The sequence below is a fragment of the Corvus moneduloides genome, chromosome 2 (assembly GCF_009650955.1).
Source record: "Corvus moneduloides isolate bCorMon1 chromosome 2, bCorMon1.pri, whole genome shotgun sequence".
NCBI lineage: Eukaryota > Metazoa > Chordata > Aves > Passeriformes > Corvidae > Corvus > Corvus moneduloides.
The window spans coordinates 58,578,537-58,602,482 of record NC_045477.1 but is presented as its reverse complement, the minus strand read 5'-3'; the positions used below and the strand labels follow the sequence as shown (position 1 = coordinate 58,602,482).

The 23,946-nt window shown below is 39.0% G+C and overlaps 1 protein-coding gene across 1 annotated transcript; it reads left to right on the top strand.

The window, feature by feature from the left end:
• The first annotated feature begins 21 nt into the window (after positions 1–21).
• Positions 22–23,386, top strand: WBP4 (WW domain binding protein 4). Its single transcript, XM_032099851.1, has 10 exons — positions 22–116; positions 6,583–6,655; positions 8,136–8,198; positions 8,306–8,429; positions 9,230–9,442; positions 10,223–10,278; positions 13,062–13,128; positions 15,079–15,218; positions 16,246–16,478; positions 18,280–23,386. Coding segments are annotated over exons 1-10 (1,179 nt in total). The 5' UTR covers positions 22–114; the 3' UTR covers positions 18,488–23,386.
• The last annotated feature ends 560 nt before the right edge of the window (positions 23,387–23,946 follow it).

The following is a 23,946-nucleotide window of genomic DNA, read 5'->3' as shown; positions in this document are numbered from 1 at the left end:
CTCCCGTCGCCGCCCTCCCTCCCTCTCCCGGCACCGCCCCATCCCACCCCAGCGGCGCGGCGAGTGGAGGGGAGTGCAGGGTAGCGGAGCGGCGGCGCTGCCGGGGGAGCGGCGATGTGAGTGCCGGGGGCCGGGAGGGAGCGGGCACAGCCCCTGCCCTGCGAGCCGGGGTCGGGCAGGGCCGGCGGCGTGCGGTGCGAGGGCCGGGCCGGGCCCCTGCAGGCCGTGGGGCGTTTGGGGGCAGTGGGGCTGCGGCCGTGCCCCGGCTGCGGCCGGCGACCCCCTCCCCGCTGAGCGAGGTGTTTCACTGTCGCTCCGGCCCCTCTGCTCCCCTCCGCCCTGCCGCTCTCTTGAGGTTGTTTGTTTCTGCTGCGCTGTCTTGCTCTTATCGCCCCAACACACGCCGGGCAGCTTCGCGTCCCGCCGGCGGCGCACTCGGCGTCCCTCAGCTCGGGGAGGGCTCCGGGGATGGGGCCCGCGGCCCCTCAACCTGCCCCCCCCCGTACCCCTTCCCCCCTTCCCTCCCTTCCTCTCTCCCTTGCACTCCCCCGCACTCTCTCCTGCCCCTCTCCCCGTCCCCCCTGGCCTCCCTCCTTCCCTCTCTCTCCCAGGTCCTCCCACCTTGCGGCCTCCTTTGCCGCCTTTGGTTCTGGGCGAAACGTGAGGAGGAGAAGTGTCTGTGCCTTGGTTTTACCTGGCCATCACTACCTCCTTGAAGTCTTTAATTAGGGAATTTATGTTAATACCTGAGCACGTGTGGAGGAGGGGGATGTGTAAAAATCCCCGTGTGGTTTTTATTAGGTGAGAATGGCGTATAGAATGGTGTGTCTATTTGTTTGTTTCTGTTACTTTTCAAGATATCCTAACTTATCTGCTGGAAAAAAAAAATCTTAAGCTGGTCAAAAATTTCTTCAGAGGTCTGTCTGTGGGGCAGTACTTGATGGTGATCTGTGTGAGCCTGTCTTGCAGACTGGTACTATGTACAGCAGTGTTCTTAATTTTAGTTATGGCTAAAATTATACCTGAACAGATTCCTGACCCAATTTACATTGCTGGTTTTTTCCTCCCTTCTAATTCTTATCACATTCTTCCTGATATAGGCCATATCCTTCTTCTGCATCTACAGCAGCAGACCTCTGCTCTCAGGAGATATTCCTAACTTCAGATATTTAACTTTTGAAGGCTGACTCATGCAGTTCGCTTTAGGTTCCCTCTGTAAGGATGAAACACGCACCTAAGGAGTTCAATATGCTTCTGAAGTGTCTTTTTAGGATGCAAAGAGTGGTGTTTTGGAGATGACAGTTTCCATCTATTGACAGGGAGAACTGAGACAGCTCTATCTCACTATTTAGACAACTGAAGTTAGAGGAGATGACCTAGAGAATTGGAGCTCCATACATGCAGAAGGCTGTCTTCCCTGATATCTTTGTGCATTCTTGTATATTAAAAGTATTTCTGGCATTGGAGGTGGTTGAGTCACCGTCCCTGGAGATATTTAAAAGATGTGTAGACACGTCGCTTGGGGACATGGTTTAGTGGTGGATTTGGCAGTGCTGGGCTAAGGGTTGGACTCAATGATCTTAAAGGTCTTTTCCAGCCTAAATGATTCTGTGATTCTGTAATTTACAATTTTGAAAAGAGATCTGGCAAAGCAGATTCATGCCAATACAGGTCAGGCTGAGCAGCTTCTGCAGACTCTGTTCTCCATGGGATATCGTAATTTATATGTAGTTCACAAGGGGCTAATATAATGATAAAAAGAAGCAGACATTTGAGTTGTGAATTAGTATTTACAGAGGGATTGAAAAAAATATAACTGACTTGAAGGCCAGAAGAGCAAAGCCCTTCAGAGAAGTGCCATGTTTCATGTGAATGAAACTCCCATCCAGTTCTACCTTGCAGGAGCTCACATACAGACACATATTGTGTGATCTATTAGAAAGCCAACAAGCTGGGGTTGGGCAGAAGGACAGTCCCATGTACTCACTGTCAGGGGTGCTCTTTTCTTTACACCTTATTTTTAAATACCTTAAAAAAAAAATTAAAGGTATTTATCTAAGAAGAGTTTTTAGGGTACAGTTATTACACTATTAATGAACAGAGTTGCTGTGAATTACTGGGGAGTGTGAGTCATTAGGGACCATGGCACTGGGACCTACTTCACAGTACAAGAAAACATTTTTGACCTTCTCTGCCAATCTTAGCATTGCAATTTTAGGTCTCACCAGTACTGGGATATTTGAATTGGAATTAGCTGTTCTGGAATAGCTTCCCATGTGGAGGAGTGTCTGTTGTGAAATACATGGGATTTTTTTTTTCTTTTGTTTTCTTCTACTTCTTTCCATTACAGAAGCATTACCATTGTTCAGAAGTACACAGTATTTCCAAATAGTGTTCAGAAATCGTAATGGATTCTGTCCTTTTGAGTGGCTGTTTTAGAACAGCCACAATGTTTATGCTGAATTAATTTGCTTGTGTAGTCAAAAACTTGAATCTTGCCTCACAAACGTGTATTGAAGGCGATGATGCATGTAGCAGCTCCTCAGTGCTCAAACTTGCAGAAAGCTATAAGATGTTAAATTCTCCTCAGTGCTCAAACTTGCAGAAAGCTATAAGATGTTAAATTCTTGTAAAGTTTTTTGAGGTTGTAGATACTCAAACCAAGGAAGAGTGCTATGCTGTTTTTTACCCCCAAGGGCTTCTAATTTGGACATCCCTGATACAAACCCCTTGCATCTCTGCCAGATTTCAAGTCAGATATTTTAGAGCAGAGCTATTCAAAGCAAATGGTTCCAGATTTTGTTTGTACAGTCAAATTCTTTTTCATTGTGTTCAGAACCACCTAAACCAGTTGTTTCTCCTCCCCCCTTAATTTCAGTACATGGTAGGAACAAAATCCTTCAGCCGAATTTCCAGGTAAAGTTCAGCAAAGCTATCTCAAATCAAGATGGCTACTTTATGAGGGTTTTTAAGCTTCCCTGTATAAGGAGAGCTGTTTGCACCACCCATTGAAACATTAATGGTACAGTAACTTGTGAGGAGAAGCACCCTGCAGGTTGAGGGTTCAGGGTCCTGGACTCCAGTACTTGAGTTACTCTGCAGGTTGCTTCCTGAACGTGGTTGACAGAACCTGTCCTTTTTGCATACTCCCAAACACGTGGTTCCTGCGCTGGGATGTGTAACCCGGTCACTGCAGCATAGGCTGCATGATTCTCGTGGCTCAAGAAATGAATTGTACAGAGTATGAATACCTGAGTTTCAGTGCTTTCTCTCTGAGTTTCATAATTTTCATATCTTTTGGAATGGCAAATGGGGCAGATGCTCTTAGTGCAGAGTTGCTACTTGTTCTTTCTTGGATTCTTGTTCACTCTGATGTTTTAAATGAATTTCAGAAATATTAAAGTTGTTTTAACATTGATGCAATTTGCACTCTGCTGTTTGCAGCAAAGACTTTGGCATCTCATTGGTTTCAAAAAACCAGCTTGATGTTTGTTTCCTCTTTTTCCTTACTTCCTTTTCCTTTAGCCCCCTAAATGTGGATTCTTCTTCTGAGTGGTGTGACCAGTAAAAGTTGAAAGAAAATCACTGTTCTGGAGGGGATGTAAACCAGTTGCGAGTTAGTACGGGATTTCCAAGTCTGGATGAGTCTACAGCAGCTTGTCCAGAAGTTGCCTAATACCCATCTGTATCAGTGCTGCCCTGTTCCCTGGTAGCAGGGTGCCAAGCTGACTTGCTCAGCCAGCTCTGGAAAGCTGGGCTCCAAACAGACTTGGTCAGAACCCTTCCCAGGAGTTAGAGCTTCACAGTAAAACTGGCACACCTCTCTGGGTCTGTGTCACCAAGCTGCCTTTTGGGAGCCATGCCTGGGGGCATGTGTGCAGTGCTGAATCTCAACCCTGCAAACCTGGGCAAGGCGGACATACTCTAGACTGTCTCCTCATTTTACTGAAAGGAAGAAAGGGAGTTGTACTGGTGCTGGCTAGCTGGCCAGCTTTCTGGTCCATAGGAGACTGGCCCAGATGTAGAGCTGAAAACAAGAACCAACCTTAACTTTACTTCTGGCAGAAGACAAGGAGTCTTAAAAGCTGTACCATTCTGACTGCAATGACTTTATGAAATAACTGTGTTTCCCATGACTTGTGGGATATAATAATTGTATTCAGTTATTCAAGAATAAAAAACATCTGTACTGCTTTAAGGGCATTTACTCTTAAGCCTGTATTTGTCAGATTGATAAAACAATCACAGACTTAAAAAATTGTCCATGGAGCCCATAAAGCATTTGTAGCATCTCAATAAAGTGGGGTTTCACTTCAGTTGCTGCTCCTTTCCAAATATTCCTCCTTGGTTTGATCTCATGGCAGCACCATTGGAGCTTTGCAGGCTCTGCTGTTGTTGTAGTGGCAGATGTTATTCAATGGATATTTCAGCTGAGCTTGTTCTTTTTTTTTCCAGTGGTGTGAACTCAAGTAGAAAATATTTAAGAGAATTATTTGGTATATAAGATTCGTCATGCTCGTAAGTCACAGAATTGAGATCATAAGTTACACAATTAATTTCATTAATCGTGAAATGCAGGATTTAATGTTCTTAGGATATCTGCACACAGGACCACTTACATTTATTTCATAAGTAACAATAGAGAGCCAGCTCCAGTTTTTATGAAAACCAATAGGAGATGAAGCTAAAAAACTTTATCAGGATGTGGATTTGTACTGAAGCCACAGGTGTTCTCTCAGGTTCTTCAGAGTGATGATGTATAGCTACAGTGGTTTGCAACAGATGTGGCCAGCAGGATTTAGGAAAGAAATTGGTGTAAAATAGAGCTGTGAAAATATGGTTCGTCAAATTCTCAGGTCTTGACTTGTGGTGGGTGCAGCTGTACAGTCTTAATTTTAGCACTTACATTTGATTCTTTTGAAGAGAAAGAGCCTCCTATGTTAGGTTAAACTTGGAAGAAGGCAGAGGTTCTTGCACATCCAAAACATGCAGTGAAGCTTTTTTCTAGTTTATGTTTTCTGTCAAAATTGGTCCCTTGCCATAGGAAGTTTAACCCTGCATTTAGCTGGAAATTTATTGTGGATGATGTCAAAGGATTTAGAGACAATTCATAGCTCAAGTAGGAAAAAGGTTCTTGAGATATTTCTGAGCTTTGAATTTCTCCCTCCCACTCAGCTGGTTTTCCAGCCAGAGCATTAGATTACTCAGGCTTTGCCCCAGTATGTTCAGGTATAAGTCTCAAAAAACCACTTTTAATTAAATTTGTGACTAAGCAATCACACAGTTTTAAAGTACACCATTTAGGGATGAGTGGATTTCTGTTTAAATCAGGGAAAGCCCAGCTGCTTCCTTCTGGATTTCCAGGAAATTGCTCGAAAAGCTGTGCATTGCTAACACTCTATTGCTTATAGGTTGATACATTTTTGCAGAGTACATCGTTTGTACTTAGACTTTTAAATAAACATAGCCTCTTGGTAACTATATTTTTGTGTGAAGCACTGGTGGGAGAGTGTATTTTGATACCTGCTTAAATTGTAGGAGTTAAGTTGATCAGGTCTGTTTCTGTAATTAAAGATCTGCTCACATGTATCATAAGGATTGAGGGTGCTATTGTTGTGCATGGAAGAAGTTATGGTTTTATTGAATAAGAATGTCAGGAAGTATTTTCCTTGAACTTTGTACAGTCATCTTCAGACAAAAAGCCAAGTTTCAATTTTTCTGATGTTCTCAGTGTAACCTTGAATATTTTTTTTTTATTTTGTCCCTCATTCTTTCTCATTTTAACTTAAAAGCAAAGAAATCTGTTGCTCAAATGTGTTCTGCTGAACCAAAGTGTTGTGTCTGTTTTTGCAAGCCGATGAGAAATAGAATTGTTTCTACACAAGTCTCATCTGGCATTAGAAAGTGGTTTTTGTTGAAGAAACAGCCATTGGAGGTTGTTGGTTTTATTGTTAAATACTTTGATATACTAACTTCTGAGCTCTGAAGAGTTTTCCCCAAGTTTCCTCACTTATCTAATTACATGGTTCAGAAATTCGTACATTTTTACACTGAAACATCTGAACAATTTACTACCATGTCTGTGACCCCACAGGTCAGAATCTGGTCTGGGATTCACTCTCCACAGTAGCTCAGCATTGTCCAGAACTGCACCTTTGTGTTGCTGAGTTCACGGTGTACAGTATCCAGCATTTTTATGAAAAACAGTGCAAGTTGCACTTTTCTGACCGTTCTGTGTTTAAATGGGGTATCTAGAGCTGCTTGTTTATCTCTGGCTTGCTTTGTCTTGTATCTCTGGTTCTTACAGCACCGCCTCACTTGTAAAAATTCTGCAGTTTTTGGAGGTCAGATGGTCAAAATCCCAATATTGAACTGTGCTTTATGAGACACAGTTGTTAATATATCTACTCTTACTGGCTCCCCAGACTTGGTTTAAAAAAAAAATAAAGAAAACCAAACTCTTAATATTTAATCACCCAAAGAAGATTAAATTTAGTTTCTGAAGATATATGTAAATATATACGAAAACCTGTGGCTTTGGTTATTGTTTCAGATTATATATCTTTTTTTTTCTTTCCCCAGGGCCGATTACTGGAAATCTCAGCCTAAAAAATTCTGCGATTACTGCAAGTGCTGGATAGCAGACAACAGACCTGTATGATGGTCTACCATACTATGTCCATTATTTGAGATATTAGGAATTTTAATTACAGGCTTTTCACATCAGTTTTTAATACTAGTCTTTTGATGCATGGGATTTGTTTTTATAAAAATGCCTTTGTAATACCTGTGATGCTTAAAATATATTACGTCAGAGCCAGATCCCCACATATAAGATGGTGTGTGCTGTTCTACTTGGCAGTACAGATAAGGACTAAATATCTGACCCTGCTTATGCTTTGAGTTCTGTGACTTAACATTTGGTCTGTCTTGAAACTTTGCCTGTGCCTGTCCTTCGCTTTCATGTGCAAGTAGAAAGCAAAACCTGGTATCTGTACTGTTTGTATGTGGTAGGCACAGTACAGCCAGGCCTCTGAGCTCTTAAAGCAGATTTCTTTCATTTCACACAGCCCACGGAAACATTACTGGGTTACAGAAGCGTGTTTCTGACTTGCAGATGCCTTTTGCAGACTACTAGACACATTGGTGTCTTCCTTAGCAGAAAGTTTTGCATTCCTGACTGGATGCCAGGGGTGCTCCTTGAGCTGAGCTTCCTCTGGCTTACAGTAAGATACCTAATTAGCTCACATGAGCTGCAGGTATCTTCTCGGAGTAAGTGAAGAGAAATATGTGTCAAGGGAGGGATTTGAGTAACTTTATAAAGTCTGATTCTAAATGAGATGAGTCATCCTGGAATGCGCATCCTCTGCGCATCAGTTTGTGTACAGAAATTCTAGGGTTACCGGGTCAGGCTTAGGCATCTAGCATCTGAACATCTAAATGAGCACAGATGTTTTTATGTGAGAACCACATGAGGACTTCCACTGTTGTACCTGTTGGGAGCTTCTGAATTCCTTCCCGCTCCTACTGCATTCAGTCTTTCTGGCAGCTTTTTGGCTTGCAGACTTCTGTTATCCTTAGTTATCCAACTCTCCCACTTTGTCTTTTCCTCCTTCTCTCTCTCTTTTTCAGATTTTTGAACCTGCAGACTAGTTAAAATACATGAGATGTTTGTGAAGTGTAGTATAGTCTAATTAAGGGCAGTAGCTAATATTTGGAACACTAAATAACCCATATGGTTTTTAAAAGTTTGCATGAGAACAGGAAAAAAAAATCATGATGATACGTGAAAGGATAGCATGAAGAGGGAACCCAGATTCCCTGTTATTTGTCTCTAACATGTATGCTGAGCAGTATTATTTGAAAAAAATCTTATAAATATACTATGAGATTTTATTACACCATTTTGGAGTGTTACTGATTTTTCATAATTTCTCTGTTGAATGTTTCTCAGTGTTTCTGTATTCCTATAGCCATTTTATAGCTGTAGTGTTCACTGTAAGTGTTCTCAGAGCAGGTTACATTTAGGTTTGTTCAACAAAATTTAGTCCAACTAAATTTTAAGTAACTAAAATGAACTGTTTAAAAATTGTATACTACATATTATTTTTCTTGGTTTTTTTCTTGCTTTGAAGAGCATTGAGTTTCATGAAAGAGGAAAGAATCATAAAGAAAATGTGGCAAAAAGAATTAGTGAGGTAACTCAAATATCTTAATTGCACAAATGCTTATTTTTACTCTCTTTCATTATCAGATTGGTTTTCATTTATTCTCTTGGGTTTTTTTTTGTTTTGTTTTGTTTTAGATTAAAAAGAAAAGCTTGGAAAAGGCAAAAGAAGAAGAAAACATGTCAAAAGAATTTGCAGCAATGGAGGAGGCTGCAATGAAAGCATATCAAGAGGATATGAAAAGGCTTGGAATTAAGCCAGGTAGTTCATGTAGCTGCCAGAAGATTAAAGACAGAATTGAAAGAATATTGAATAGGAAAGTTTTGTCTTAAGTTTAAGAACGAGAGAGGAGGTCTCCAGGACTGTTGCTCATTTAAAAAAAAAAAAAAAAGTCTTCAAAATGCCAGTAGTAGAAGTTGCAGTACAGAATATTTATAGCTATGGTATCCTGTGATCCATGGAGCAAACAAATTTGGAGCAGAAAAATTAAACAATGTGTTAACAGAAAATTAGGCTGTAGTTGGTACTTTGAATCAGCAGTGCAGCTTCCTTTGATTAATTTAATGTTTCACTTTTGCCAGTTGGAGGCTAAAGTTCCTATGAGTAGGAGAGGTTGGATTCCCACTGGTGTCAAACAGTGGAGATGAGAATCTCCTAGTCAGCTTGCAGCTCAGCAAGTACCTTTGTTCTGTACACTGAAGATATATTATCCTTTAAAAAGAAGTTTGTAGTTTCAGGCTCCTGTAGAAGCTGTCTTTTTCGTAACTCTTTTAGTTTCTCTTTTGTTGTCGAGTTAGACCTCATTGGTCCTTACGGTTTTTCTCTTTGTTACTCATCATTTTAAATTTGGGCTTTGTTATGATGTTATAGCGGTGCAACAATGCAAGATTCTCTTAATATAGTTTTTGAAGTGTACTTGCTATGAGTATAATACTAATGATTTTCACTCATTAATGAAAATACTCGTAAGAATGAAATTTCCTATTTTCTGTTGTGCAAGAGCGACTAATATGTAAGTTCAGAATAGTACTCTTTTTTTAAAGGGCATTATTTTCTTTAAGATGATGTAGGTTCCAGTTCAACACAGAGTAAAATGCAGAGCAACACAGTGGAAACTAAAGGAAAGAAAGAAAAGAAAGAGAAGAAAGAAAAGAAAGAAAAGAAAAAAAAGACATCTCAGGATGCCTCAATGCCAGCAAAAATTGATACAAAGGAGTGGGTGCAAGGATTATCTCCTGAAGGCTATACATACTACTACAACACAAAAACTGGAGGTAAAAGCTACTGAGGAGCAAGTGCAGATATAATTATTGGATACAAGTGAGAAAAGACTATCTGCATTTCTTTACTCTGCTCTTTCAGTAGTAAGCTGATTATTGAAATGTGAACACTTAGATGGAGTTCTGGTATTTAACATCTGAGACTTGGACATCCAGAATTTCAGACTGGTTTTGCTGTTGATTAATAATGGAAGAATGCAGTAATTCCACAGTTTCTGGAAGTGTTTAGCCTGCCAGGGGTTAAGTATACAAAGATAGCTGTGTTCTTCCTGAAGAAGCTTTGTGATCAGGAATGTGAAATAAACTGATTGTGTCTTTCCACATTTACAGGTTTTATCTGACTTCTCTTGAGGAGCTGTGTGTTGTGATCTACTTTAGAACATAAAAGCAGCCCTCTTTTATCATTAATGAGAATGTTACAAACTGTTTCTTATAAATTTAAGGATTGACATTAGTATTTACTGTAGCCTTTCATAATTTCATTTTATTTTTTTCTTTAAAACCAAAAATCCTGTATCTCTGTATCAGGCCTAGTAATAGAGTCTGGAGGGTTGTTAGTGCCAGTAAAGCCTGCTGCAATTATGATACTTTGGTTTATTGTTCATACCATGGTTTGGTCAAGGATTATTTATATTCCAGTGAGGTGTATAAATATTTTTTTTTATTATTTGTTTCTATGTGTACACACATCAGTGTCATATCCTTTAGATCTGTTTTTAGTAAAGATTATTAAATATAAACCAAATTGAATGACATATGATTTTGTTTTTTAAGAATCACAGTGGGAGAAACCTAAAGGATTCCAAGGCAACTCTCAAAACTCACAAACGGTAATCAAATTATTCATATTTGTATTTGTCCTTGTAAACACTTAAATAATCTAACCAATTTGCAAGTCTTCTAGTTGCGGAAAATAAATTTTTTGCCCTTTGTAAACTTAGGAAAACATAATTTGAATATGTAGAATAATTTATTATAAACTGCAGTTTTACTATAGAAATCCTATTTGGCTAATTTCTCTGTCCAGGGAAGAGAAGTAATTACTGGTGGTTGGGTTCCTGCAGAATATACTTCTTTTATACTTCAGCCCATAAAATTGAAAGCTTTGAGGAAATTCTGAATAAATTCTGTTAAACCTTTTTTGAATGAAATGTAATTATAAAAACTAAATATTACACAGTTGAAATAGTTAAGCCTTTATCTGAGGCAACACTGAGATTGCATTGTCAGGTAGTTGAAAAAAAAAGAATACCCATTTTTTGTTTGCTTTACCATACAGTTACATAATAAATTGTGTTTTTCCTGGGTTTCTTATGATCATGGAACCTATATGCAAGCAATTATTCATCATAATTAGTCATTTAGTATGTTACTTAATTTTTCTTATTTCAGGCACAGAAAAACTTGCGGAGTAGTCCAAAGGCAGAAAGATTTCTTATTATTATTAATGGGTTTTCCTGTGGTACTTACCACTCCAGGATTTTTGTGCTTTGCAGCATTAAAAACGGGATTTTTCCAACATTCCTGTGATGTTACGTTTCCCTGTTTTCAAGATAGGTGTCATATGTACACTATGATTTGATGTCAGTTTTGTTTGGTTTGCCAGTGTTGGATTTTACACTAGAGTTCAAAAAAACCTGGTGTTTTCAGAGTGCTTGACATTCTGTAGCTCTGTATCATCACATGACGTGCTACTCTGGCTTTCTGATTTCCTTGTCCTGTGGGTTTGCACAAGTTGTTAATCAGCACTTCAACTTTATCTTTTCAGTCAAGGCATAGCGTTGCAATATTTAAAGCCAGTCTTATTGTAGCCTTCCACTGAAAGAGGTGGTCCTGAAACTAATCTTGTTTGGTCCTTGGGACACATTTACCCTGACAGTGCACTAGTTCAGGCAGTGAAGGCATCAGTTAGGTTAGTGCTTTGGAGACTTATTTCCTTGCTATCAGCATTCTGAATAATCAGAAAAAATGCCAACGTGGGGAGAGCAGATTGGGGGGGAGAAGGCACTCCCTTCTTGGCAACAATTTGAAGTTAGCTCATCCTAGCCGTATCAGAAGCACACACCTTCAGCCCCCAGTATCTTAACACCACACAGCTGTATTTTGCCTTTCTTCCCTCACCCTGCTCAGTGACTTCGTCCTGTCTTGAGTTATTTTCGCTGTGGCTAAAAACAAGCATTTGATTGCTCCTTTATTTAGTCTGAGCTAAGGATATTGGGAACATTCCAGATCTCTAACAAGGACTCATTGCCCAGAAACTGAAAGGCATGCTTGCAATATATCGTGCAGTTGAGATTCAGGAGCCCTTCTGGTTTTACAGCACATTAGGTTGTTGTTCAGACTTGGTAAGAGGTGGGGAGAACAGAGTAATGAAGGGGCATGTTGAAGACTACCTATAACCAGTTAGACTGACAGTGTCCTTGTTAGGATTTATGTCATGGGACACTCAGTGTGCCTAGTGTCAGATATTGACTGAAAACCTCTATTATACTTAAGACTGGGGTTTTTTAATCCTCTTTATACTTAAAATAAACTTTCCTTTTGCTTCTTTTGTCAAAACCAGCACACTGAAACTTCTGAGGACAAAACCTTGAGGAAACTTGATTCTGAAGGTTTTCTTGCCTTTTCCTGCTCTGAACTTGCCAGTACAATTTTATTGTGTTTACAGAGTGGATGCAAGAACTTCAACTTCTGATTTTTGTTGTGTTTTTATTTAAAAAACCCAGCAAAGTTTTAATAAGAGTGTTAAGCAAATGTATAGGTGTGCAAAAGCCTGTCTGTATATCTCTGTATACACACAGACATTTATTAGTGCCAAAATAATGTATGGTGAAGTTGCCCAACACGGAGCTGGCCGTATTGGTGTTTAAGGAGCAGGGAAGTAGTTGTGTGTGTAAGAGGTGATGAAAACCAGTTTCTTAAGGAAAATGTTAGGGCATGGGTAATGACTGATTATATAGCTGTAGCTGATTCTGGAAAAAAAAAAATTACATATCCACAAAGATATACCAGCAAGTTGTGCCACATTTCATGTTTATTTATTAATCAGTAGGGGAAAACAGTGCATTGTTGAAATTGGTGCTTTAGTAAAGAAGTAAAATTATTGGCATGCAAAGTTTGATTCTATAATTATTTGTCGTAATGTTCTGTTTTGGAATAAATTTTTATTTGTTTGTGTATATTTAATTTGTGATAGAATTTATTGGTATTGGTTTTCCGTAGCCCTCACAAAGACTTGAGTCTCCCAGAGAATTTTTTCAGCAGCCTCCACTAAAGACAATGACACAAATAGGAAATTACAGCCTCAGGGGTGAACATGTGAAATAATGGCCTATATAATAATTTAAACTGTGTGGCAACATCTATTATACAGCCTCATACTAATCATCCACTGTTTGAAAAATAATTGTGTATTGCATTAGCCGTATTTTAAGTTACGGAATTCCATCTCATTGGAGTCGAAGGGAATACTTTCTAACAATGTTAGGGGTTCAAGCTTTAAAGCAGTAAGATGATCACAGACAAAAGGTACTTAGGAATTGAATAGATTTGTAAGTGATGCTTTGGCTGATCCTGAAGTCTTTTTCATGAGCTCTCCTGTGTCTTTTCCTAGGGAGCAGAGTGGGTAGAAGGTGTCACTGAAGATGGTCATACCTATTACTATAACACACAGACTGGAGGTAAGGAGAGCTTCCTTTCCAGTTAAGCTCTATTTCAGGAGAGAGGGTTTTCAGAAAAGCTTTTTGTTTTGCAAATAACTGCATTTTTTACTAAGTTTTGTATTTTTTAAGCTGCTGTCTTAGTTGAAATAAAATAGTTGCTTAAGTCAGCACTGCCTTTATAGCTGCATTGTCAGTCATAGCGCCTGGACATTCAACTTGTAATTCTAAACTAGGCATTCTTCTTTACTACATATATATTGAAATTACAATTTGGAAACTAGAAAAGGGAAGGATTTTGTGTTGACAGGCATATAGGACTGAATAAGAATCTCCTAAACTTTTCCTCTTGCTGATGTAGCATTGATATGGAAGTCCAGAATCTTCTTTTTCCCATTTTTCCCCTACATGGGGAACTTCATGGTAACTCCCTCAGAATAGCATCTGCTTTCTAAATCTGTTTGAATCATTTTAAGGTCAATGATGCCTCTCTGGAGAGCAAGTGATTTTTATGCTGGCTATGAATTTTCCTTCTGCAGTTGGGTATGAAGTGGCATTGCTAATGATGCCAAGAATAGGGGAAAACAAAACAAAACAAAAAAAACCAATCCAAAACCTTTCAATTCTTCAATGGGCCACTCCCCTGCCCAAATGATTTGCAATTTCTTTTGAAAAGGAAGAGAGATGTTGGTTATTTTTAAACATTGCCTTCCAAGTTCAAATACATTTTATGACTATGTTTGCTGTTCTTTTAAGTACTTCATGGACATATGACACTTGGGAAGAATATGTTTCTAATCGTCACATTTGGCAGAATTTTGGCTTTTGAGATTGCAAGTTGATCCCTTTTTTTTAAAGCTGTAAGTAAGAGTCTTGGGATTGCTTTAAAATTACTTCTCTGTTCTGTTAACAGTAATCCCATCCTCTGAAGACAAGACAAATTTTTAACTATTATAAATAGTTAAAAGTGTCTCATGTCAGACACGTAGCTTAGGGGACTGATGGCTCCAGGCTTGGTGCTACGAGTCGTGCTTTGGGAGGCTGCACCTACTCCACTCTGTACCTGGGAAAGTGAACTTGCTCAGTTACTAATCTGAAGCAGGTGGCAGCAATACCCTTAAGAGACTGCGCTGTTCATGCAGCAGCCATTCATTGCCAGTTTCCTACATTTTTACTTCTTCAAGACACATCTAGGCACTTACATGTTGTGTTGTCTGCAGTTAGGAAAAAGTGTAGGTTTTTTTACATCTGAAAGCTTATATAAAATTCTAGACTGAAAGTTGGTGTACTTTTGCCTTATTCTTACTAAAACCAGTTTTAAGACCACTGAGTCAACTTTCATTTAAATATTTCTTCTCAGTATATTTACTGGAATGCTACTTTTAAATTGAAAATGGGGATATATGTGTATGTTCATGTTCTGTACATACTTCCATGTCTTTTCAGGTTGATGTTTGTATTTCCTTGTTTGCTTGAGAGCTCTTTTCACTTGACACCTAACGTTACCATGCAAAGTAGCACTTGAAAGGGGTCTAGCTGTCTGGACACCTGAGGCTTACAGTTACCATTCTTTACTTTATCCTGTCTTTATAATCACTGAATAGCTCAAATCAAATAGGCACATCTAGAGGGCAATAAATTTATTTGTCTGTCCTCTGTAAGGATGAGAGGGACCACAGTCTTGTGGGTCACGGTTCACCATGTGTGATACTTTTTGTAAGAGCTAATTAAAACAAGCTTTATCAGCAGTGAACTCAGCTGTCATGACTGTGTTTCTGCTGGGAAGAAATGTTATCTTTCTGATTATGGTTATTAAAACAAATGTACCAAACAAAGGCAAAAGCCTTTTGCTAAATTATTTGCTGTATTTTTGCATAAGGCAGCACTGCTTCTGAAAGGTTATGTTGTCAAAGCAATAACAGATCAAAATGAGAAGCATAAATAATGTGGTTGTTCAAATGTCTTGGACAGTATCCACATGGGAGAAACCGGATGGTTTTGTTTCCTCTTCAAATGAGAAGGGTCAGCATGACAAGCCTGCTGAAACAGAGTCTGAATCAGACTCAGAAGATAGTGAGAATGAAGCAGAGAGTCCAGAAACAAACTTCAAGGTAGGTTTTTTTCAGATTTCTTTTGCATACATGATCTTTTACTAGAAAATTATAACTATATCTTTTATGGTTTTTTTGGTAGGCTGTACTCACTGAAAGGAGATTAAAACATGTGACTGAAAGTAAAATTTTGCACTTCTTAATAAAATGAATCTTTATTCAATTATTTGGCTCATTAGTGGCCCTGTTACAGAATAGAAAGCATGATCTTTCCTCCAACTTGCCAGAAGTATCTTGAATTCTACAAAAAATGTGGTGTTCTCTGAGAAAGGTCACTGCCATCTCTCTGAAATAATCCACAAAATGGTTTGGATTTCAGTGTGAGGATGACTTCAGCCTTTCATTGGTAAATGTGACCGCCATTAGACCTTCAGGGAATGCTTTGGACTGAAAATGGCATGGTTGTAGTTTCCTTATTAAATTGAGAAAAAACATAGACAGCTCATAGTACAAAATCTCTATCAATTACATATTTAAAACATAAATTTAAGATAAAGAGTGTGATAATGTCTCTGGTTGGGTTAGATGGTTTGCCTGGAGCTGTTAATTCAGAATGGACAGAGACAGTTTAAATACAAAATGTATTCCTAGGCAGGTGATAATTGTAAAACACATATTTTTGTATCACTGAATCATAAACTGCTACCAGGTATTAGCAATAAAGTGTGTGCATCTGCACGTAGAGAAAGTTGCATGTGAATTTTTTCCCCTTTATTTTAAGGTATGCTAAGCTTTGTTTTCAGGTCAGTTTGTGAGTTTAATAACTTCAGCCTTGGTAGATAGGATTTTCCAACTTTAACTTCTTGTAACATTCAAGATTTTTAAATCTGTAAAGCTCAAGAAGAAAAATTTCTAGATTTCTAGATATCACAATATGAATTTATTTTTTCAAGTTACCCTTGGTTGAAAAATGTGAATAGTAGATAATAAGTAGATAATAATAGTAGCAAATTAAAAGATGTAAAATAAAGCTACATTGTGTTTTTATTTAGGCATTTTTGCTTAAGATGGGTTTTTTCCTCTTTAGAGGAAAGGAGATAATGGTGAAGAATCAGAGGAAGGGAAAAAATCTCCTAAAGCTAAAAAGTTAAGCCCTTATGGGAAATGGCGAGAAGTTAAGTCAGAAGAAACCGTGGATAAAGAGGAGAGTACATCAGCTTCCCAAGAAACCTCTAGTGATGGATCTAACAAGACCAACCCTTACGGAAAATGGAAAGCACTTAAGGAAGTAGGGGAAGAACAAGAAGAAGAAGAAGCAGGGTGAGTATCTTTTTACCATCATTATTTTCATAATGTTGTTTTCAAGAACTGAAGCTTTTTCTTCTGAATTCTGGCAGAATTAGCACAGCTGTGATTGGAAATGTTGCCCAAATACAATTCTTTTCACAGTGATTATTTTAAGTAATAGCTCTCCATTACAGGTAGAGGTGGTGTTTTGGTTTTTGTGCAGAAGTTCACCATGAGTACAAAGTAAATTGAAGTGATTTAAGAATCAGTCATGCGCTGTTTTTTCAGAGGCTGAGTATCAAATATTTAAATGTTGTTACTCTAAGCTTATGTTCCTTAACGTCATCTCCTCCAACAATCTGGTTCAGCTGCCCCAGGAGCTCCTATGATCTCTCATTCTCTCTCTCTCTCTCTCTCTCTCTCCCTTCCGTGTCAGACCAATGAACTGCAGATGTTTTCATGAAGTGCATCTGATCAGAAGGGTTGTTTTGTTTTCTGCATAATGCCTGAGGTGGATCTTTTTTTTTTTTTTTTTTTTCCCTTGTGAAGTATGCTCTTTAATTGTCAGCTTCTTGTTGTGGATCCTGCAAGGAGTCTGGCAACAATAGGCTTTGGAGAATGAAAAGAGTATTCTTCCTTATGCTTACTCCATTCTCCAACATTTTAGTTCTAAATTATTTAGCAGGTAGACCTCCAACAGTGTTCATACAAAATTAAGCACTGGTGCACTTCTTGGAGACGATAATGTTCACATAACACCTCCTGTATTGGGCCAGCTAAACTGCTCCTTGACTCCTGAGCTGAAAAATTCTTCTGGGTTTTTGGAAAGCACTGTGTAGTAAAAAGTGCTTTCATCTATTGAACCTCATAGACCAGTCTGTACTTTAACAGGCTTGAGATGAGCACATGTGTCAATGAGACAAATGCAGTTGTTCATTATTTTCTTTAAATTCAGTCTAGGCACGGTGCCAGCCACTTCCAGGAGGTTTACATTTTTGGGATACTGCAACAATTGCATTTTCTTGACTTGCCATCATTCTTGTGGCGCCAGTTTGGGTGCTTGAGCGGATCTATGTCTTCCTAGAAGCATGGGACCCCAAACTGGGCATAGTACACGAGCTGACATCAGACTAACACTTGGTAGTAGCAGAAGTATTCTTGTATGGATTGGCCAATATCTCTGCAGCAGTGTTGTGCTGGTGTGATAGCTGTGATTTAGGTACCTTCCTGCCAACTCTTCGGTTCTTCTTCTGCGTATGTTTGTGCCACAGGTTATCCTTGTGGAACACGGTGTTTTGCTGCTGACCCCTTAAAACAGATAGGTGATTTTCAGTTGATGTCTTTGATTTGTTTGGACAGTATTGGCTGTGATCCTGCCCTCCAAAGGCACCTCTCCCAGCTTAGGGTCACTGTCTGATTTGGTAAGCTGGGTCTGTCTTCCGTCATGCAGTCCCTTCAGGATGGATGCTTGAGGAAAACAGCTCAATGGTGTTTTGGCAGTGAACCACTGCTATTACTCACTGTCTACTGTCTTTCAATATTCTTAAATTTACAGACATACAGCCCTGTTATCTCTTGCGGGACGATGCATGCTTGGGCCATGCTATAAGCTCTGTACAGAATGAGATGTTAGTTTGTTACTTTTTACAGCTGCCCACACAGAAGAAACAAAGAATGTGGGTTTTTTTCTTGATGCCTGTCATGATGATGACTAGAAGACTGCATCTAGCTCAAAGCTGTTTTGTCAAATAAAAATAGCTGTTGCTGTCTGCAATACACCATGTTGTTTTCTCCATGTACATTAACGCTTTTAAATTTCCCTGTCTTGTCCCAGTGAAAAAGTGGACCTGGAGCTTCCAAGTACAGAGAGTGACAATGTGGCACCCCCAGTGCTAGAGGATCCAGAAGAGGAAACAGTGATATTTAGGGAGAAGACAGTCACCTCCCTTGGAGACCTGACAGAAGGGGTGCCAACATTTAAGAAGAGGAAATTTGAAAATGGAAAATCTAGAAACTTAAGACAAAGACTAAGTGATCAGTAATACTTAACAAATCATTTTAGATTCTGTTTAAGCTAGAGTGAATCAAAAGTTTAATATTTTGAACAGGCTTTTATAAAGAAAATATTGGATAGAAGTTAAGAATTTATAGGTATTAAAACATATGTGAGTTTAATATTTTTTTATTTTATTTTGATGTGATTGGTTTTGGAATGGAAGTTTGTGTTAAATTACTTATGCAATATTGTAAATACATGTATTCTTTATTTTAACCATGCCATCCAAGTTGTATTTGCTCTGTGTGTGCTGTTTTAAATACATTTCATAAGGTTTTTTACTCCTTTTCTAAGTATGTGAGAATGTAGTAATCCTTAATCTGACAAAAATGAAGCAGACCTTTTATTTTTAGAGAGGAACTGGTTCAATAGCATATCATAGTAAAATCATCCTTCAAGATTGTTTATGTGGTGTAGTTTCTCCACTAATGAGTAAAATATTGTGCTTACTAACCTTTGTCTGATCGCTTGCAAAAGAGTGGGTGGTGAGACTGCCAACATTTCAAACTGATCATTTGGGAGCTTTTTTTAGAAGAGTTATTCACATCAGTGCCACCCATTCCAAATAATGTTCTGAAAAATTATTTGTGTATGTGCATGATAAATGTATTACACCTCTGCAGAAGATTTAACCCTGATGAATCCTAACTTGTAGTAACAGCACCAGAGCCACCCCTGTTGGAGTAGACATTTCTGTCATGTTTTCCTGTCTCCTTCTTTCTTGTTGTCTACTTGATTTTTTCCTTCCTTTTACTTACCAAGTTTTCTTTTTTAGTCTTGCTTTCTTTTTGTCTCTTTCCCAGCAAAAAACCACTTGCCTGATACTTTAATGAAAAAATACTTTCGAGACTTGGCCCTCCTACAGCATACAGCACCATTTTTGAGGTAGTTGTGTTTTTTCTGTTGATAAGAAGTGTGTGTTTTAGGGTTGCAATGTTTGATAAATTGAGAGGGCCTAAGTGTATTGAAGCTTCATCATTCTCAGTACCATAGGGGAGGAAAGCAAAAGATCAGCAGAGCTGATGGCAGTAGAGTCCAAGATGACTTTGACATTTTCTTAAGGATTGTAGATTTGATTTCTTCACTTGGTGGGATTGGTCTGCATTTAGCATCACCAGGATTCGTTGTCTGTGTAAGAATATAGCAGCACTCATTGCTCCTCTAGCCATCAAACAGTGAACTATAAAGGTCCAAATAATGAATCTGTTAAAAAATACTTCTCTATTCTTAAAGCTTACAGTGTTTTGTTCAGGAGAGTCTCAGTCAAAAAAAAAGGAGTGCAGTTAAGATAGTTGTCAAGAGTCCAGCAAAATAGAGTTGGTAACTGCTGAGCTTGAATTTCTTTGAGAAAACAACTATTAATCTGTTGGATCAATTGAGAAGGGAGTGCAAGACAGGGAATCTGGCTTATTGTGTATTACAGTGGACGCTGAAGTCCCATTTTCTATTTTGTGACTTTTACTCTATGTTTAGAAGAAAATTAAGTATTGTATTTAAACCCATGCATTTCCTTGGCTTCCTCAGGGTTGCTGTATTTTGTCTGATGTTTGTTCTGATAAATTTCAATGTGTACTGTAATATCTGACCCTGGATTACCATTTAGAGATGCAGGACACATGCAGGATGCTTCAAAGTCGTAGATACAGGAATGTACAACGTGTACTCCAAGGAGAGGGTTTCTTAATCAGATTTTTTAGGATGTGTTCTTACTTGACCATTACTCCGGCATCCAGGAGCCTGCTCTAACTTGAAGTCTCATTGTGTTTGTGGCCAGTTTACTCTTCAAATTAACACAAGTCCTGCCCTTGAGCTAAGTAGCTTTTCTTCATCTTGAATCCATCACATCTTCTCTCTTTGAAATCACAAACGAAGTCCTTGTGTGACAGGACCTTCAGTGTTCCACCAGCGCTTCTCTTCACCCTTTCCAGCCTGAGTCTGCCTGGACTACGCTTGCCTAGATGGGTTTCCCTGGGCTAGTTTACCTGAATTAAGGCCGTGCATAATGTCACCAATACTTCCTTAGCATATTGGAAGTCACTTTTGATATGTCCTTTGCCTTTCACATGACCCCATCACGCTGTCTGCTATGGGCGCCCTTACCAGTGACCCACCACTACATCTGATTCTCTCTGCTCCTTTGCTTTCACCAGCTGCTGAGTTACCAGCTGGTCATGCTTTCCTTTCAAGCACAATTCTTTTTCTTCCTAGACGTATTTTTGTACTGCTGTACTCCTCCTTCTGTTACTCCAAGCCTAAAGTGTATACGTTTCATTATGATTTCTGAAAAGTTATTTTTTGTTTGTTAGTACAGTTTTATCAAGTAGTGCAGGGTTTTTTTGTAGGCTTCACTTTTAATATCCTCTGAGGAGGATAGCTTTCCTCTTTTAGTGAGGTACCCAAAATATTAGCGTCTTTCCTTTAAAAAGTTTTGTCACTTTGAAGTGGTCACAGGCAGTGATTTAAGATACCTGTAACTAAATCTCTCGAGCAGATGCTTAAAGACGTCTGAAAATGAGTGTTCAAAACTTGTTTCCTTGTGGAGCTGCTGTTAGTTGTAATATGAACCAAAGGTCTTTGTATTGCGTTAAATAGACAAACCAGAACATTAGGAAAAAAGATAGTTTTCTTTGCTCACAGCTAGTAAAGTTAGTTTAAATACCATACGTGTGGCTTTAGCTGATGTGACTTTTAAAGCCTGCATTTCACAAAGAATTAACAGCACTTTGCTCTCCACTACCTCTGAAAGTCAGAGACCAGTTAATTCTTTGTTCTTAAGTTACAAAAAGGGCCAGTTGAATGAATTTTGGTATATCTGAAGCCATTGTTTAATTTTGCACCATGCTGTGATTCAATTTCCTTGCTGTGTATCTAAATCAAATATTTCTTGCTCCACAAAAAAAAAAAAATACTGTCTTGTGTGAGATTTAAGGCAGACGCCGCTTTTCCAAGACATCTGTTTTGCACTGATCTCTCTCCTATCTCCCTGCAAGTCTTCTGCTTTTGGATTTTGCTGTAGGAACCCTCGAGGTATTGCCACAGGTATGCTCCTCATCTGCTAACCCTTCTTTGGGCTGCACTGCCTTTTGACAAAGGAATGTTCCTTTTGCTGGTTCGGCAGAGTGTTTTCTTTTCTGGCTGATGTATTTTCTATCATGCAGTGTGTTTTTATCTGCTCGCCTGCTTTTATTGCAAGCTCCTTGAGTGAGGACTGCACCCTTGGTTTTATATGATGTCATAGACATTATTAGCAATACGAGGAGAGCCAGAGAGCAGGGGGGAGTCATTGCAATTTCTGATGATGATTTCTTCTGTGTGGTTTCGAGCCAGTCAATTCACTGCTCTGTATTTTTCCTTCCTTGCCTCATGTTTTCATCCACCTTGTCTGTTTAGAAAGGCAGCTTCACAGTGTGAGATTTGTGTGTGTTTTTACAGCAGGGCCTGCCTGAAGTTGGTGATGCTCTTAGAAGCAAACATAATTGCATATACGGAAAAAAGAAAAATTATTTTGTTGGGCATTTGCTATGCCAGGAGCTGTGCAGAGACCACTCAATTTTACCCATGTTATAGAATAATCCTTGTTCCTATTTAGGCTAAAACATTTTAATCCTTCACCTGGGGATTTGCAAATTGAAATCCACACTTTCCTAAAAGAGTAAAGTTTTGTTTGACCCTCATAGATAAAATCTGCCTGCAGCATCATCCAGTCCCAATATTCAGTTTTAGAAGTGGCAGGGCTGGTCATGACATGGATCTGAGTTAAATTCACTAACCTGTGCATGTATAAAATACTTTTTTTTTCTTCCCTGAAGGAGATTTTATTTCAGTGCAAATTGTGGCATCTCAGAAAGGGAGTAAAAAACTATTTCATGCTGCTTGGTTTCTTTGATTTGTTTTTTGAGTTGTGTCTCCCCTTTTTTAGTACTTATTATTGCTGTCTTCCTCGAATTGTCTTCCTCCAGTATTCCCAGATATGCAAATCTCTGTATCACCGCTGTGCCGTGTTTCTGGTGTCCTCCACCTTCTCCCCTGCTCTGCTGAGATTTCCAGAAAGCTTCGTGTTCTTCTGTAGCCACCCACCGTGTGTCCAGGTCCTGGCTCCCACGAGCGCTTCTGTTGCCTGTTTGCACTGTGCCCTGAAGAACCCTGTCTGTTTTCCAACAACACACAGGCTATTTCAAGACTTGACTACATGTGCTCTTTTGATTTCCGTGATAATTCCTTTTCCCAAGACTCATTCCATTCCTCGTACACGGCTTGCAGCCCTTAGATCCTTCTGCTTGTTTGTACAAAAGCTGTCTGTATACCTCCTGCTATCAGCTGTGGCAACACTTGGGTTCTGTTTTGTCAGCCAGACCTCTTCAGTCTCTATCTACCTCTTAAGTCCCCCAGCCTTCTACCTGGTAAATTATTTAACTTAGAGATTGTGTTAACCATTTGTGTGATTAACAGGTTTAGCTTTGTGAAATGTTTCAGGATAGAACTTGAATAAAAGTTTCTGTACAAAGCAAAAAGTGTTGCAAATTATAATCTCAAAAAGGCTAAATTTGCCCAAGAGGATTCCCGGAGAGCCAGGTTTCAGAGATTCCTAGAGAATTTGGGGAATTCCCAGGATTCCCAAAAGCATATTTGATTTTACCTGTAAAACCAGAAATAGCCTATGTTAAAAACCAGCAGACAGTGTTGTACAGACCACAGGCTGGAGACAGTGGATTTTAATGGCTTGCTTGGGGTGATTGAAAAGTATTTGTTTTAGTTTATAAGTAATATCTGCAGAGTTGAACAGCTGGTTTCTCTTGAACTGCTTCTCAGTTGCAATTACAAAATATTGCAAGCTCTTGAAGTGGAGTTTATATAAAAATACTGAATAAAGCTTTCATTTGAACAATCTGTGTTACCATTGTGCATCTGTTCAGGGGGTTTAGGGCAGCCTAGGAGATTTAGGGGTGCATATTCTGTTCAAAATGGGGCCTGAGGTAAATATAAACTAAAATAGGTCTGTAAGTATGGAAATGCTTCTTAAGAGAAATACTTGTATTTTGTGGCTACCAACAGAGTGTCTGTGTGTGTTCCTGTAGCGCCTTAAGCAGTAACTGGAAATTGGTTTATTCTGTGCATCAATTATGAGTAACAAAAACCCTGGGTTTAAATTTTTAATTTAAAAATTTTTAACTGAGTTCAGGTTAAGGTTTGTTGCAGTTACTATTAGCAACATTCAGAATAAAGCTGAATATATGAGCTTTTTTTAATATAACTGACTGTGATTCAGTATTACATATTTGCTGGCCTTAGGAGCAATGAGCAGTGCCCTGAGAATCAGATACACACTCGATGACTCAATGAAAGCAATTGAGGTGAGGTACCCGGGCTGCCCTCCTCTTGCAGAGGGTAAACATCCATCTCTCCACTGCCATGGAAGCGCTACTTCCAGGCACACAAAGCTTTTGT